This window comes from Myotis davidii, unplaced genomic scaffold, assembly GCF_000327345.1.
Source record: "Myotis davidii unplaced genomic scaffold, ASM32734v1 scaffold1330, whole genome shotgun sequence".
In the NCBI taxonomy this organism is placed as follows: domain Eukaryota; kingdom Metazoa; phylum Chordata; class Mammalia; order Chiroptera; family Vespertilionidae; genus Myotis; species Myotis davidii.
The window spans coordinates 2,529,531-2,541,883 of NW_006283826.1; the positions used below are offsets into that span (position 1 = coordinate 2,529,531).

The following is a 12,353-nucleotide window of genomic DNA, read 5'->3' on the forward strand; positions in this document are numbered from 1 at the left end:
GAGCGTAGTCCCAGAAATATGCAGCAGTGATATCAGGATGCTATGGCAATTGTAACAAGGTATGGCAAGCCTGATTTATTTGTAACCGTGACATGCAACCCCAAATGGGCAGATATTGCAAACAATTTACAACGCTGGCAAAAAGTTGAAAACAGACCTGACTTGGTAGCCAGAGTTTTTAATATTAAGCTGAATGCTCTTTTAAATGATATCTGTAAATTCCATTTATTTGGCAAAGTAATAGCTAAAATTCATGTCATTGAATTTCAGAAACGTGACTGCCTCGTGCTCACATATTATTAATATTAGATAGTGAGTCCAAATTACGTTCCTTTAATTAATTCCCTTTCAATGTGCATGAATTCATGCACCGGGCTAGTAGTTAGAAAAATAAAATAAAATGTATACAAATATCGAGATAAAGGCAGTGTTGTGCTGGAGCCAACTCACACTGGCTTTGGAAGGTCAACTGTGCATACCTTTCCCCAACTCCACATTTAGTGAATCAACTGGTAACTTGAAATTGGCTATAGTGGGAATATTTACACCATGAAAATTGGCAATACAAATTAGAGCTTTTCATATTCCCTCACCCTCCAAGAGTCACTGGTTAAATTTACCGGTATATAACTGAATAAATGTAACTTTAAGATATATTAAAATTTAAAGCTTACAACAAGAGATTACTTGGTATTTTAATTAATTTTAGATAACTACAACTATTTGAGGAACAACTTTAAAGTTGGCAGTTATTGCCCTAGCTGGTTTGGCTCAGTGGATAGAGTGTTAGCCTGCAGATTGAAGGGTCCCGGGTTTGATTCTGGTCTAGGGCACATACCCAAATTGCGGGCTCAATCCTCAGTGGGGGGCATGCAGGAGGCAGCCGATCAATGATTCTCTCTCATTATTGATGTTTCTCTCCTTCTCCTTTCCTCTCTAAAATCAATACAAATATATATTTTTAAAAAAGCTGGCAGTATCTTCTAAAATGAAGTTTTCTCTAGGGGTTTCTCTCTTTATAGGTTGGGTCAAATATAGTTTTTAGAGTCAGATTTTTGGTAAGCCTATTTTTACGTTCTCAAATGTCCCTTAAATAAGTGGAATGTATATTGAATAACAAATATTACATGAAGAAAAGACATATATTACCATTTATAGTATGGAGAATGGCTATTTTTCAAATAGTAATACTTATCATGATTCCCACATTGGTCACTGCCATATCTGCTCAATGTTTTACTTAAATTAATAACTTGAAAATGTACCAGAGAGAAAGCAATCTTCTGATGTTATACAAGAACATGAGGGAAAATATAATGAATTCACACTGCCTGGCACACGTATACTAGTAACACATTAAACAATGGCTGGATGGATGAATTAACAATCATAATAAGGAGTGAGTCTCAAAAAATACAATGAAAGCAAGTCTTTACTTACCCAATTCAATACAGGTGATCCCAAGTGACCAAATGTCAACTTTGCCATCATACTGTCCTTCGTCCATAGCCAAGATCACCTCTGGAGCCATCCTGCCAAAAATAATGTTGTAAATTAAAAACTAAATTTACCTAATGAAGTGATTCAATAAAATAACTGTTTCGAGGGTGTTCTAAAACTTTATCTCATAAAGATATTACTTCCTTACACAAATCATTTGGTAAAAAACACTATTCAAAATGTAAATAATATACTTAGTGATTTACATGAAATAATACATTATTTTCAATAAACTCTGGTTCCACTATTTCCTTTAGGTTTGATTTTCAGTAAGTTTACTTAACCTTCCTGTATATTAGTTTCTTCATCTGTAAAATGGAGATAATTCTAATAGCTACCTCAGAAATTAATAAAGGATTAATATGTATGAAACGCTTAAACAAATAAATTACTTTAAGCAACATGAAAAATCTTCCAAAGATATTGTAACTTAAAACCAACCAACCTAACAAACAAACAAACTGCTATGAATGTTACTTTGTCCATAACAGACTTTCATTAGGAGGACAGGGGTCATATCAGTTTAATATGCTTTGTTCTTTAATAGTGTATGTAAGTAGTTGCTTAGCAAATGCTATTCGATGATGTTGAAAAAAATTTCAAATAGCTAATTATTTTGGTAGGTAAGCAATTTTCCAGGGATATAAGTCATTCTCTAAGATACAATAAAATTCCAATGCATCTATGAAAGGAAGGAAAGGAATCTTGAATGGAATGGGATAAAACTAAGTCAGAATGATAAGCTAGGTAAAGTATCAGAGAATTCAGCAAACAGAAGAACCTGGATTTCTTTCACTGAAAGGCAGTATTTATGCTCACTGGCTAGAGGAGGTTAAAGAAGCTACCCTCCTTGCCTAGAGACTCTGCCTCAAGAGAAAAGTTGAAAAGAAACTTTAAATGAAATCTAAAACCTGAGCTTGGACAGTGTGTTGATAATCCTGCTCAGTTTACACACAGTGACATCAACCTTATTTGAACAATTTAAAGTCACCAGAAATTTTATACTAAGTCAGAGTGTTTTTTTGCTAATGAGTTTTCTATCCTTCTGTAATATAATCTCATTTTAAGAGACATGGTGAGACATTGTCAAAATAGCAAAGCAAAACCTTGTTCGTGGATGCATATTTTTAAAACTATGTCATGTTCTCTAATTCTACATACCAGTAAGGTGTGCCCACAAAGGAGTTGGCAGGAGAAGCCATTGAAGCAGATCCAAAATCAGCTAGTTTCACCTGACCTGGCTCTGTTAGAAGAATATTTCCTGCTTTAATATCCCTGTAGGAAAAAAATAAGAAGGTTAGAAAATTACTTTTCAATTTTGATTATGGAATAAGGTCAGAGCATGCAATTAATAAGACAAAAAGTTTATTTTAAAAAACCTTGCTCAGATAGCTAAAAGGGGACTTAGTAATTACTGCATGTTGTAAGGGGGCCCAGATTCCTGGGTGTACTTATAGGTAGGTCATAGTAATTACACTGAAAGGTAGAGCTCTCTTCAATGAGAAAAAAAGGCAGTTATGACAGACAAGGAAACCTATTCAATTGCTACACTACAAAACCATATTCTTAGCTGCTAAATCCAGTCACCAACAGTATTCCTTGTGCTGGGAAAATTGGCGCCATTTGTAACCGCCTTTCCCCCCCCTTTTCCGAATTACTTGATATTTTTTGAAGACTAAACAAACCTTCAATGACTCTGTATTGACTACCTACCAATAAGCTTCCTCTACACACATACCTTTTCTTTCTTGCCTGTGACCCTTTCTCTCTGCCTTTAATTGTAACTGCAACTCTAAGGCAGTTGAGTACCATGTTACATAGAAGGTGTTATTTTAAAAATAACACTGTACAGTAAAAAGAAGACCCTGAAAGATCAAAACAAACAAGGATTAGGGGTCAGGAAATTGCATTTATTGTATTACCGCAAAGAATTGCAAGTGGTTACTACTAAAGCTATTAGATATTTTATGCAGCAAAAAGATTTTAAAATATAATTTAAAAATCATTTTCAGTATGATAATTTAGAATGATAAGATGTAGATGTATTCTTTATTCTCTTTTAAAAAGGTATGAGGTGTAATGAGTACTGTGAACCAAGAATTGTAAGTTGATGGGCAGTGAAAAGATAAAGCAGAGAGAATGAGGTAAATCTATGTCAAATTGAAAATGATAAGGTTCAAATACTTCCAAAACAACGTTTCCAAAAATCTTCCTTGAAAATTCAGTTTCTTTCCTCATGATGACATTAGGAATTGGCAGAGAGAACTAAAAAAAAGCATTATTTATTTCTTACAACAACAACAAAAAATGTTTTCTCTATTATTTTCAATTACAACATTGACTAGCTAGCCTCTTACGTCAAAATAATAAAATGAGACATAGATAGCATTTATTATTAAATAAAGAGCATTCTTTAAAAATTTCGTGTCCTTTCAACTTCTTTTACATATTAAAAAAGTTAAAGTATAATATAGCATTAACACATTAATGTGCAGATTAAGATAACAAAAGCATAAAAAGCTGAATTGTGGCTTTAATAGGAACAAACAAAATCATAAACAAGTTGGCATTCCTTAATGACATCTTGGAATTAAAGATATATATACATATACTAGAGGCTGGTGCATGGATCTGTGCACTGGTCTGGTCCCTCAGCCTGGCCTGTTGGGAACAAGCCAAATACATCCACATCCCCCAAGGGGTCCTGGATTGCAAGAGAGCATAGGCCAGACGGAGAGACACCACCGGTGCACAATTGGGGCCAGGGAGGGATTGTGGGAGGGCTCCAGGGCGTGTCCAGCCCCCCTTGCCCAGTCCCGATAGGCCAGATCCCAGCAGCAAGCTAAACTATTGATTGGATCATCTGCTCCCTGGTGGTCAGTGCACATCATACTGGTTGAATGGTCGAACAAATGGTGGACACTTAGCATATTAGGCTTTTATTATATAGGATTTTAATGTCAAATCCATAGAAATTATGGTTCAATTTATTTAATCAATATTTATTATACATAGTTAGTCTTTATAAATTCACAGCAGGAATTTTGGTTCTGCTTTTTTGGTACCAGTATCTTGTGATGGCTAGTCTTATGTGATTAAAACAGAAAAGGGGAACCTATGACCTAATAGTTTCATTTCTTCCTAGCAAATGTCAGTGTTTTCTTTTGTTTTCGAGCCACCTCAGTTACTTGACACATAACTCACAGTCCACTACTTCTGCACTATTCATTTAAGTAACTGTACTAGAAGTTCTTTACTGAGAAAGAAAAATATTAAAAACAACATCTTTGTTTAGGAGAAGTTAGTGGTGGGAAATAGAGTGGGGTTGTACAACAGTAGAAAAAAAATATAAGGTAGGGGAAAGCCTTGAATTAGGAGCTAGGAAATGTGAGTTTTACTCTTTATTACATAAATGCTGTGAAACCATAGGCAAGTTATTTAAATCTTTATGAGTCTCAGTTTCTTCATCTGCCAAAATAAAGACAATAAAATACTATTCTAAATATCTATATGAATCACAGAAACAGAAAACATTTTAAAGTGATAAAACAGCATGTATTTATATAAGATAGATTTGTTATTTGCAACTGAAAGGGGAGAAGAAACTGAGCTAGAAAATAAATATATGCAAGAAAGACTCATTTATTTTTTTCTCTTCTTGACACAGTATCAAAAGATTGCTGAGCTCTTCTTCCCTGCAACACCCTGCCTGGAGAATAGTTACCTATAGAACAGAGATAATGTAAGTCTTTGTGGATACATGGGAGAGACCAAGAGATAGGAACTAAATTCTGGCAACTTTACTTTTTACATCCACAAGCAGCGGCAGTCTATTTGCTACCCATAAATCCTTAGGCGCCCTAAAAATTGGAGCATGCACTAATTTACAAGGTTCGTTGAACAGATAGTCCTACAGCTGAAATGAAAATGTAACTAGTCTCTAATCTTACCTATGAATCAATGCATGAGAATGCAGGTAGGCTAGCCCCTGCAAGGCACCATGAGTAATGGCAGCGATCTCCACTTCCTGAAGTGGTTTCTTGTGAACTGAGGAAGGAAAAACATTCAGGAGTACATGATCAGTTTCATGCCTCTTTTTATCTTATACAACTATACCAAACTGAATTACAGACTTTCTCAAGTGACAAATTGGGCACACATTCATCTAAACACACAAGATATATATTTTCTATAGAACAGCAATAAATAATCAGATAATAGAAAACTGAAGTATAAAAACAAACAAACCTGTTCACACAAAATAAAACGAAGCCTGATATTTGTGGTAATGAATTATTAATTTATTTGTCAGTTGCAAGTCAGTTGACCAGGCCCAAATTCACTAGTTTCTTCTCACATTATAACCCTAGAGTGTTTTAGGTTGCATTATTCCCCTCTTCCCTGAAGCATCTATCTCACTCCTCTAACTATAGGTTTTCAATATTTGTGAAAGCAGCTAATAAGCAATTTCTATTCAGAGATTAAGGATGATATTAGAAAGTTTTTTAATGTAAATTTTTAACAGTCTCTGGTTATAACAGCATCTATGGAAAACTGGGTCAGTCAGGTATTTGCAAGAGTTAAATATTAATATTTAATTTAATTCCATCTATCTCTCTTCCATACATAAATATAAATTTAATGTTTTTGGCTGCATATACTTCATCCCATTAGTAAACATTTTAGTAGTACCTTCCCAGGATGAACTATGAACTAAAAAACAAAACAAAAACACACACACACAAAAAGTAGGAGGACTGCTAATCATTACTCAGATAGTTTTGGTGGCACTACAAAGTTTGCATAGCTTATGCACACAATCCGTAAGTCTAAGTCATCATCCATGTGGCTTGCCCAAATTGGACTTTAATTTAAGAGCAGATAACATCCTGGTCAAGGTAAAACAGAAAGGAGGGGACTGTTCGGATTCTTACCTTCTAACAAATCAGAGGCTGAGCCCAAGCAATACTCCATCACCAACTGTAAGAGATTAAAACAATAACCAGAACAATGAACAAGAAACTGCTAAAACCAAACGACCAACCCAGGACCTAAGAATACTAGAAGAATAAATATCCTGGCCTATTTGACCCTGGATTCAATTTTGGTCAACTGGAACTAATTGGTTTTTATAATTTTTATCATTTGTTATTGTTATCTCCTACTTGGAAATGGAATTAGTCTAAAACTCTAAGGGGACTGGGTATGGAAATATTGACTCCGTACTCCAACTTACCTATTTTCTACTACATTCTACATCATCTTGTTTCAAAAAGGGATTTAAGGTGGCTTGGGTTATACTCCAAATTTTAAATTTTATAACTTGGAAACTGGCAACCAAATGCATGAGCCAGTAAAACAGATACAAGGAAATAGAAGTTAAATAAAATAAGCCAATAATAAGTAATAAATTCCTTATTTTCACATTTAAAAAGTGTTAAACAGCTCTGGCCCAGTAGCTCAGTTTATTAGAGCATTGTCCAGATTTGATCCTCTGTCAGGGCACATACAACAATTAACCAATGAACATATAAATAAGTGGAACAACAAGTCATTGTTATGATCTCTCTTTCTCTTTCTCTATCTCCCCTCCTAAAATCAAGCAATAATTTTATTTAAAAGGGTTAAGCAAGAAAATATCAAGTATTTGCATCTATAGCAACAAGATCATTTACTTCTACCTTCACTTAAAAAGAGAAAAAGGAAATATTATTTAGAACTCAATCTAAAGATGTAGCCTATATCATTGCATTAGCTCAAATTCCCAAAATATGAGATATTGAAAGTTATATCTTAAAATAATTTGAAAATAATATTAAAATATTATTGATATTTGCAATCTTGGGAGGTCTTTTACAAGCAGAAATTAGAAAACTTTCTTTATTTCCATCTTAGATATTTCAGGTGTCCCAGACTACTGATTTGTAGCCAAGGTCAGAACTGTGAATGCTCAGTGACCAGTCTCCACATACACACACAAGCACACATACTCCTACAAATTATTTTGTTATTCTAAAAAATGCCATATGCTCATTATAAAATACTAGTTTCCTTAATTACCTAGACATAACCAATATTAATATATTGGTTCCTTTCATTCAAAAACTAGTATAAAACATATATCTATATTTCATGCACCTTGTGTTATCAAAATAACTTAAGAGAACATGATATATATATATGTGTATATATATATATATATATATATAGACAGAGAGAGAGAGAGAGAGAGAGAGAGTTATAATTCTATATTATATGTAATACTTGAGGTCCATCGCACGAAATTCATGCAAGGGGCTCCGCCGCTGCTGCCGCAGCTTCATCTGGAAGGTTGTCGGGATGAATGTCTGGTCTGATTAGCATATTGCGCTTTTATTATTATAGATTATATATTCAATCTATCTCACTTTTCTAAATTATTCCAATAGCAATGCAATTCAAGGTACATAATACATATAGTGATATATGTCATATACAATATACTCTATAATAATCAAGTTATATATCTATATACTTAAATCATTAAATTATGCATAATATTAAATATATGAATATATAAATTATTGTCCTGCTAGAATAATTTAGAACAATATAAGGAACTTAAAAGTTTAAAGTTTAGAAATGTTATTATAGTTTTCAGCTTAACATTAAAAGTAAGCAGATTATAAACATTAATTTCATCTTATTGTGAAATGAGAGTCCACATAAGTGGTTATTATAATGAAGGGTAGCCGTTTATATGCACAATTTTTTCAGCTATATCAAGGTATAATTGACAAATACATTCTTTTTTCTTTAATGAATTTTAATGGAAACATTTCTCAATTATACCCATACTTCTCTTTTTTAAAAAATATATTTTATTAATTTTTACAGAGAGGAAGGGAGAGGGATAGAGAGTCAGAAACATTGATGGGAGAGAAACATCGATCAGCCGCCTCCTGCACTACCACCCCCTCCCCCCCCACTGGGGATGTGCCCACAACCAAGGTACATGCCCTTGACTGGAATCGAACCTGGGACCTTTCAGTCCGCAGGCCAATGCTCTATCCACTGAGCCAAACCAGTTAGGGCTGTACCCATACTTTTCTAATTTCTTTCTTCTTCTTTTAAGCAGGAGAAAAAAAAACAATTTAATACACAAGCACAGGAGAACCATATGATGCTCAGATCATAAAATGAGGCTCCATACTTTAGCTTTCCCAACTTCTTCCTTATGGTCAAATTAGTCTGTGGCTGTTTGTAGGTATGTCTCCAGCAAGCAGCTCAGTTCCTAAAGCTTCTCCTAATTAACCCATCAAATCTGTTGGAGATAGAGACCCCATGACCAAGCTTATTAGCACTCTGTGTAATCTAAGAGTAAATAGGCTTCAACTAAGAGCTCAGAGGATTTTTCTGAAGACCTGAACTCATGAGATTGAACACCTGATATGTAACATTCATCCTGCCTGCTCAAAATCCCTTTCTTGACTCCTTCAAGACAGTTGAGATTTCCAGAGAACTGATTTCCAGATCATGAGAGATGCCTTGATTAATTTCTCCTCAGATCAGAAACAATGGCTCTAGATATCTTAAGAGTTACTTGATCAGAAATGTTTAAGTATACTGTTTGATAGTCTATCTGGGAAAAAAATTCAATTCCTTAAGTGGAGATCATGTACAGGAAAGGACATAGTGCTGGTAAGTACTCAATAAATGATAGTTAAATTAGACTTTAAATTGGAATGTGCAATCTGAATTAAGTACAAAGTATGACATTTTATGTACTGAACAGTGCCCAACAGAAACACAATCATGTAAAAATACACTAAGAAGACAGAGTGAAACAAAAGATTGTTTCATTTTAATTATTGCTTGGCCCTGTTTGATAAAACTTAGGCATTACAATACCAAGCACAATTCTGAACTATGCAGAAATTGGAGTGGGGAATGAAAAATGTCAAAGATAAAAATTTTAGAATGAGAATAGAAGGCCCTGCTCTTTACTTTCATAAATAAGTCATTATAAAATCATGTTAACTTCCACCATTTCTTCAATGAGTGCTTATAGAAAGCAATTTCCCATAGGCTAGATATCATTCTTATAGAATATATAGCATATGGCATATTCTAAGGCATTAACAAATGTGAAAGACTATGTGCACCTTGTGTTATCATAGATCAAGGAGGACTGATAATTTCATAGATCAAGGAGATAAGAGAAAAAAATAGAAAAAAATAAATAATAGAGGTCTTTTGACTTACCCAAGCAGTGTGCTCTTTCAAGTAACAACCTTTGTACTCAATGGTATTAGGGTGCTTCAACTGTCGTAAAAATTTGACTTCCTTAAGAATATCTTGCCATTTCTATTGAAGAAAAAAAAATTATCATTCTAAAGCTTAAAATAGTACTTTATTATCAAGTACACATACATCATTTCTTTTTATTTTTTAAAGGGACAAAGTAAATCTTTAATAAATGAAGAAGCCATTTAATCTTATGTTACTTCTTTAAGTTTGAATACATGTAAATGTAAATCTAACACCAAATACATATTTCAATCCATTATACTAACCCCATGATCGGCAAACTGCAGCTTGCGAGCCACATGCGGCTCTTTGCCCCCTTGAGTGTGCCTCTTCCTAAGCCTTAGGAGTACCCTAATTAAGTTAAAAACAATGTACCTACCTATATAGTTTAAGTTTAAAAAATTTGGCTCTCAAAAGAAATTTCAATCGTTGTACTGTTGATATTTGGCTCTGTTGACTAGTGAGTTTGCCGACCACTGTACAACCCATCTATTCCACAAAACAGCTGACTGCGTTAGAATATTAGGAATGTTTAATGTATGCTCCAGAAGGAGGGAAAAAAAGAATTGTGATAAAAAATGTTTAAAGATGCTTGGCTCGAGTGGCTCAGTGGTTGAGAACTGACCTATGAACCAGGAGGTCACAGTTAAATTCCTAGTCAAGGCACATGCCTGGATTGTGCCCTCAATCCCCAATAGGGGGTGTGCAGGAGGCAGCCGATCAATGATTCTCATCATTGATGTTTCTCTCTCCCTTCCTCTCTGAAATCAATAAAAAAATATATTTTAAAAATGTTTAAAGAACTTTGTTTCTTCTATCAATTTCATATTAACTTACTTCTGTCAGTTTAGGTATTCAACTGTCTTTAACTTACCTCATGTGTCTGCTTCCCACTATACGACATTTTCTTAACTGCCACCACTTCATTGGTGTGAGCATTTGTGGCCTGTGTTAAGACAGTGAAGAAAGTAAAACAAAAAGAATGAATGATGGTTCTTAAATATTTGACTAGAGAATTTAACATTTTCACACTTCATTATCACGATTTAAAGATAGTCCAACTTTTGATAGGTTTAGGTAGACATTTCCATCCCACTTTAAAGAACAGTTTATTTTAATCCCTCTCTGTATACATGCAAAGATTACACTATAAAAATTAGGGTTTAATAAAATATATTTATTCAAACAGAAACAAGTCATATTTCTAAAGCATCCACACTGGCTTCATCATATAGAACCTCCATCAATAGAGAACCAGTTAAATAAATATAGTACAGTTATGTAATGAAATAACCATTAAAAGGTGGGAGGAATATACATGAATCAAAAACTCTCACACAATTATTTAATTACAATTGTGATAAATGCAACAAAGTACAAGCACAGGGTGTTAGGAGATCATTTAAAAAGTCTTGATTTAGTGCTGGAGGGTTGAACAGGAAAGGCTATCTTGTGGACGTAACACTTAATCTGAAATCTGTAGGACAAACAAGAGTTAAAGAGGGACAGGTATGCAATGTGCAGCATTTTCTAAGTAGGAGCATATATAAAGGCCCTAAGGCAGGAAAAAGTGTGGCATACAGTGGAAATTCATAGGGCTCAACTTCAAGCTTATAACTTTTTAATATTACCTTGACAGCAGTCAGTTAATATAGATACCATTAACTTGAATAATGCCTAGATTTCTGGACTGGCTTTTCTGCAATGACTATTTGCCTCTACTGGAAATATCATTTAATTTGTAGAATAGACATTAAAGCCAAGTGTATTTTTCAAGTAATAGAATGTGTAGAAGTCAAACTTTCTTAATCTGATCTATCTAAATGATTCTTTTTCATTACTTACAAAATAAACTGCTCCAAAACTTCCATGTCCAATCTCATGCAAACCAATAAAAAGTTCTTCAGGATCATCTTTGTAGAACAGATCAGCAATCTCTGGGTCCTTTGGCACCCCTTTAGGCATGATGACCAGTACTTGCAAAGGTTTTGCTTTTGATATTCCAATCAGCTTTATCTCTCATTGACAATATTTTGGGGGTAAATTTTTAGTACCTGTAGAAAAATTAAGTTTGACATTACCTTATTTCTAACACATTTTGTTTGGTGGCAATACAAATTGATATTAAAAAGCACTGTGGTCTTATAACTCCATAATAAAGAAAAGTAACTCAAAAGAAAAATGGGCAAAAGATTTGAATAGACATTTCTCCCAAGATATGCAAGTGGCCATTAACACATGAAAAAAACATTCCACATCACTAGTCATTAGAAAAGTAAAATTAAAACAAGAGATATCTTTTCATACCCACTAGGATGGGCATTATCAAAAAGTCAGATAATAAGAATTGGTAAGGATGTGGAAAAATTGGAACTCTCTTAACACTGCTGGTGGGAATGTAAAATAGTGCAGCCATTTAGGGAAACAGATAGGCAGTTCATCAAAAACTTAAACACAGAGTTGCCATTTGATCCAGAAATCCTACTCCTAGGTATATAGCCAAGAGAAATGAAAACAGGTGTCCACACAAAAATCTGTGCATAGATATTTATAGCAACATTACA

General features: G+C 34.0%; 1 protein-coding gene across 1 annotated transcript in view; it reads right to left on the minus strand.

Annotated features, from left to right (window-relative positions):
- The window catches only part of TAOK3 (TAO kinase 3), a 148,670-nt gene that overhangs the window by 70,125 nt on the left and 66,192 nt on the right, over positions 1–12,353 (minus strand). Inside the window, exons 3-9 of the mRNA XM_006754140.2 lie at positions 11,635–11,843; positions 10,664–10,735; positions 9,745–9,846; positions 6,435–6,480; positions 5,451–5,547; positions 2,662–2,775; positions 1,441–1,532 (exon numbers count right to left, since the gene is read on the minus strand). Of these exons, the coding sequence (XP_006754203.1) occupies positions 1,441–1,532; positions 2,662–2,775; positions 5,451–5,547; positions 6,435–6,480; positions 9,745–9,846; positions 10,664–10,735; positions 11,635–11,754 (643 nt within the window). The 5' untranslated portion in view covers positions 11,755–11,843. The remainder of the gene's footprint in view (positions 1–1,440; positions 1,533–2,661; positions 2,776–5,450; positions 5,548–6,434; positions 6,481–9,744; positions 9,847–10,663; positions 10,736–11,634; positions 11,844–12,353) is intronic.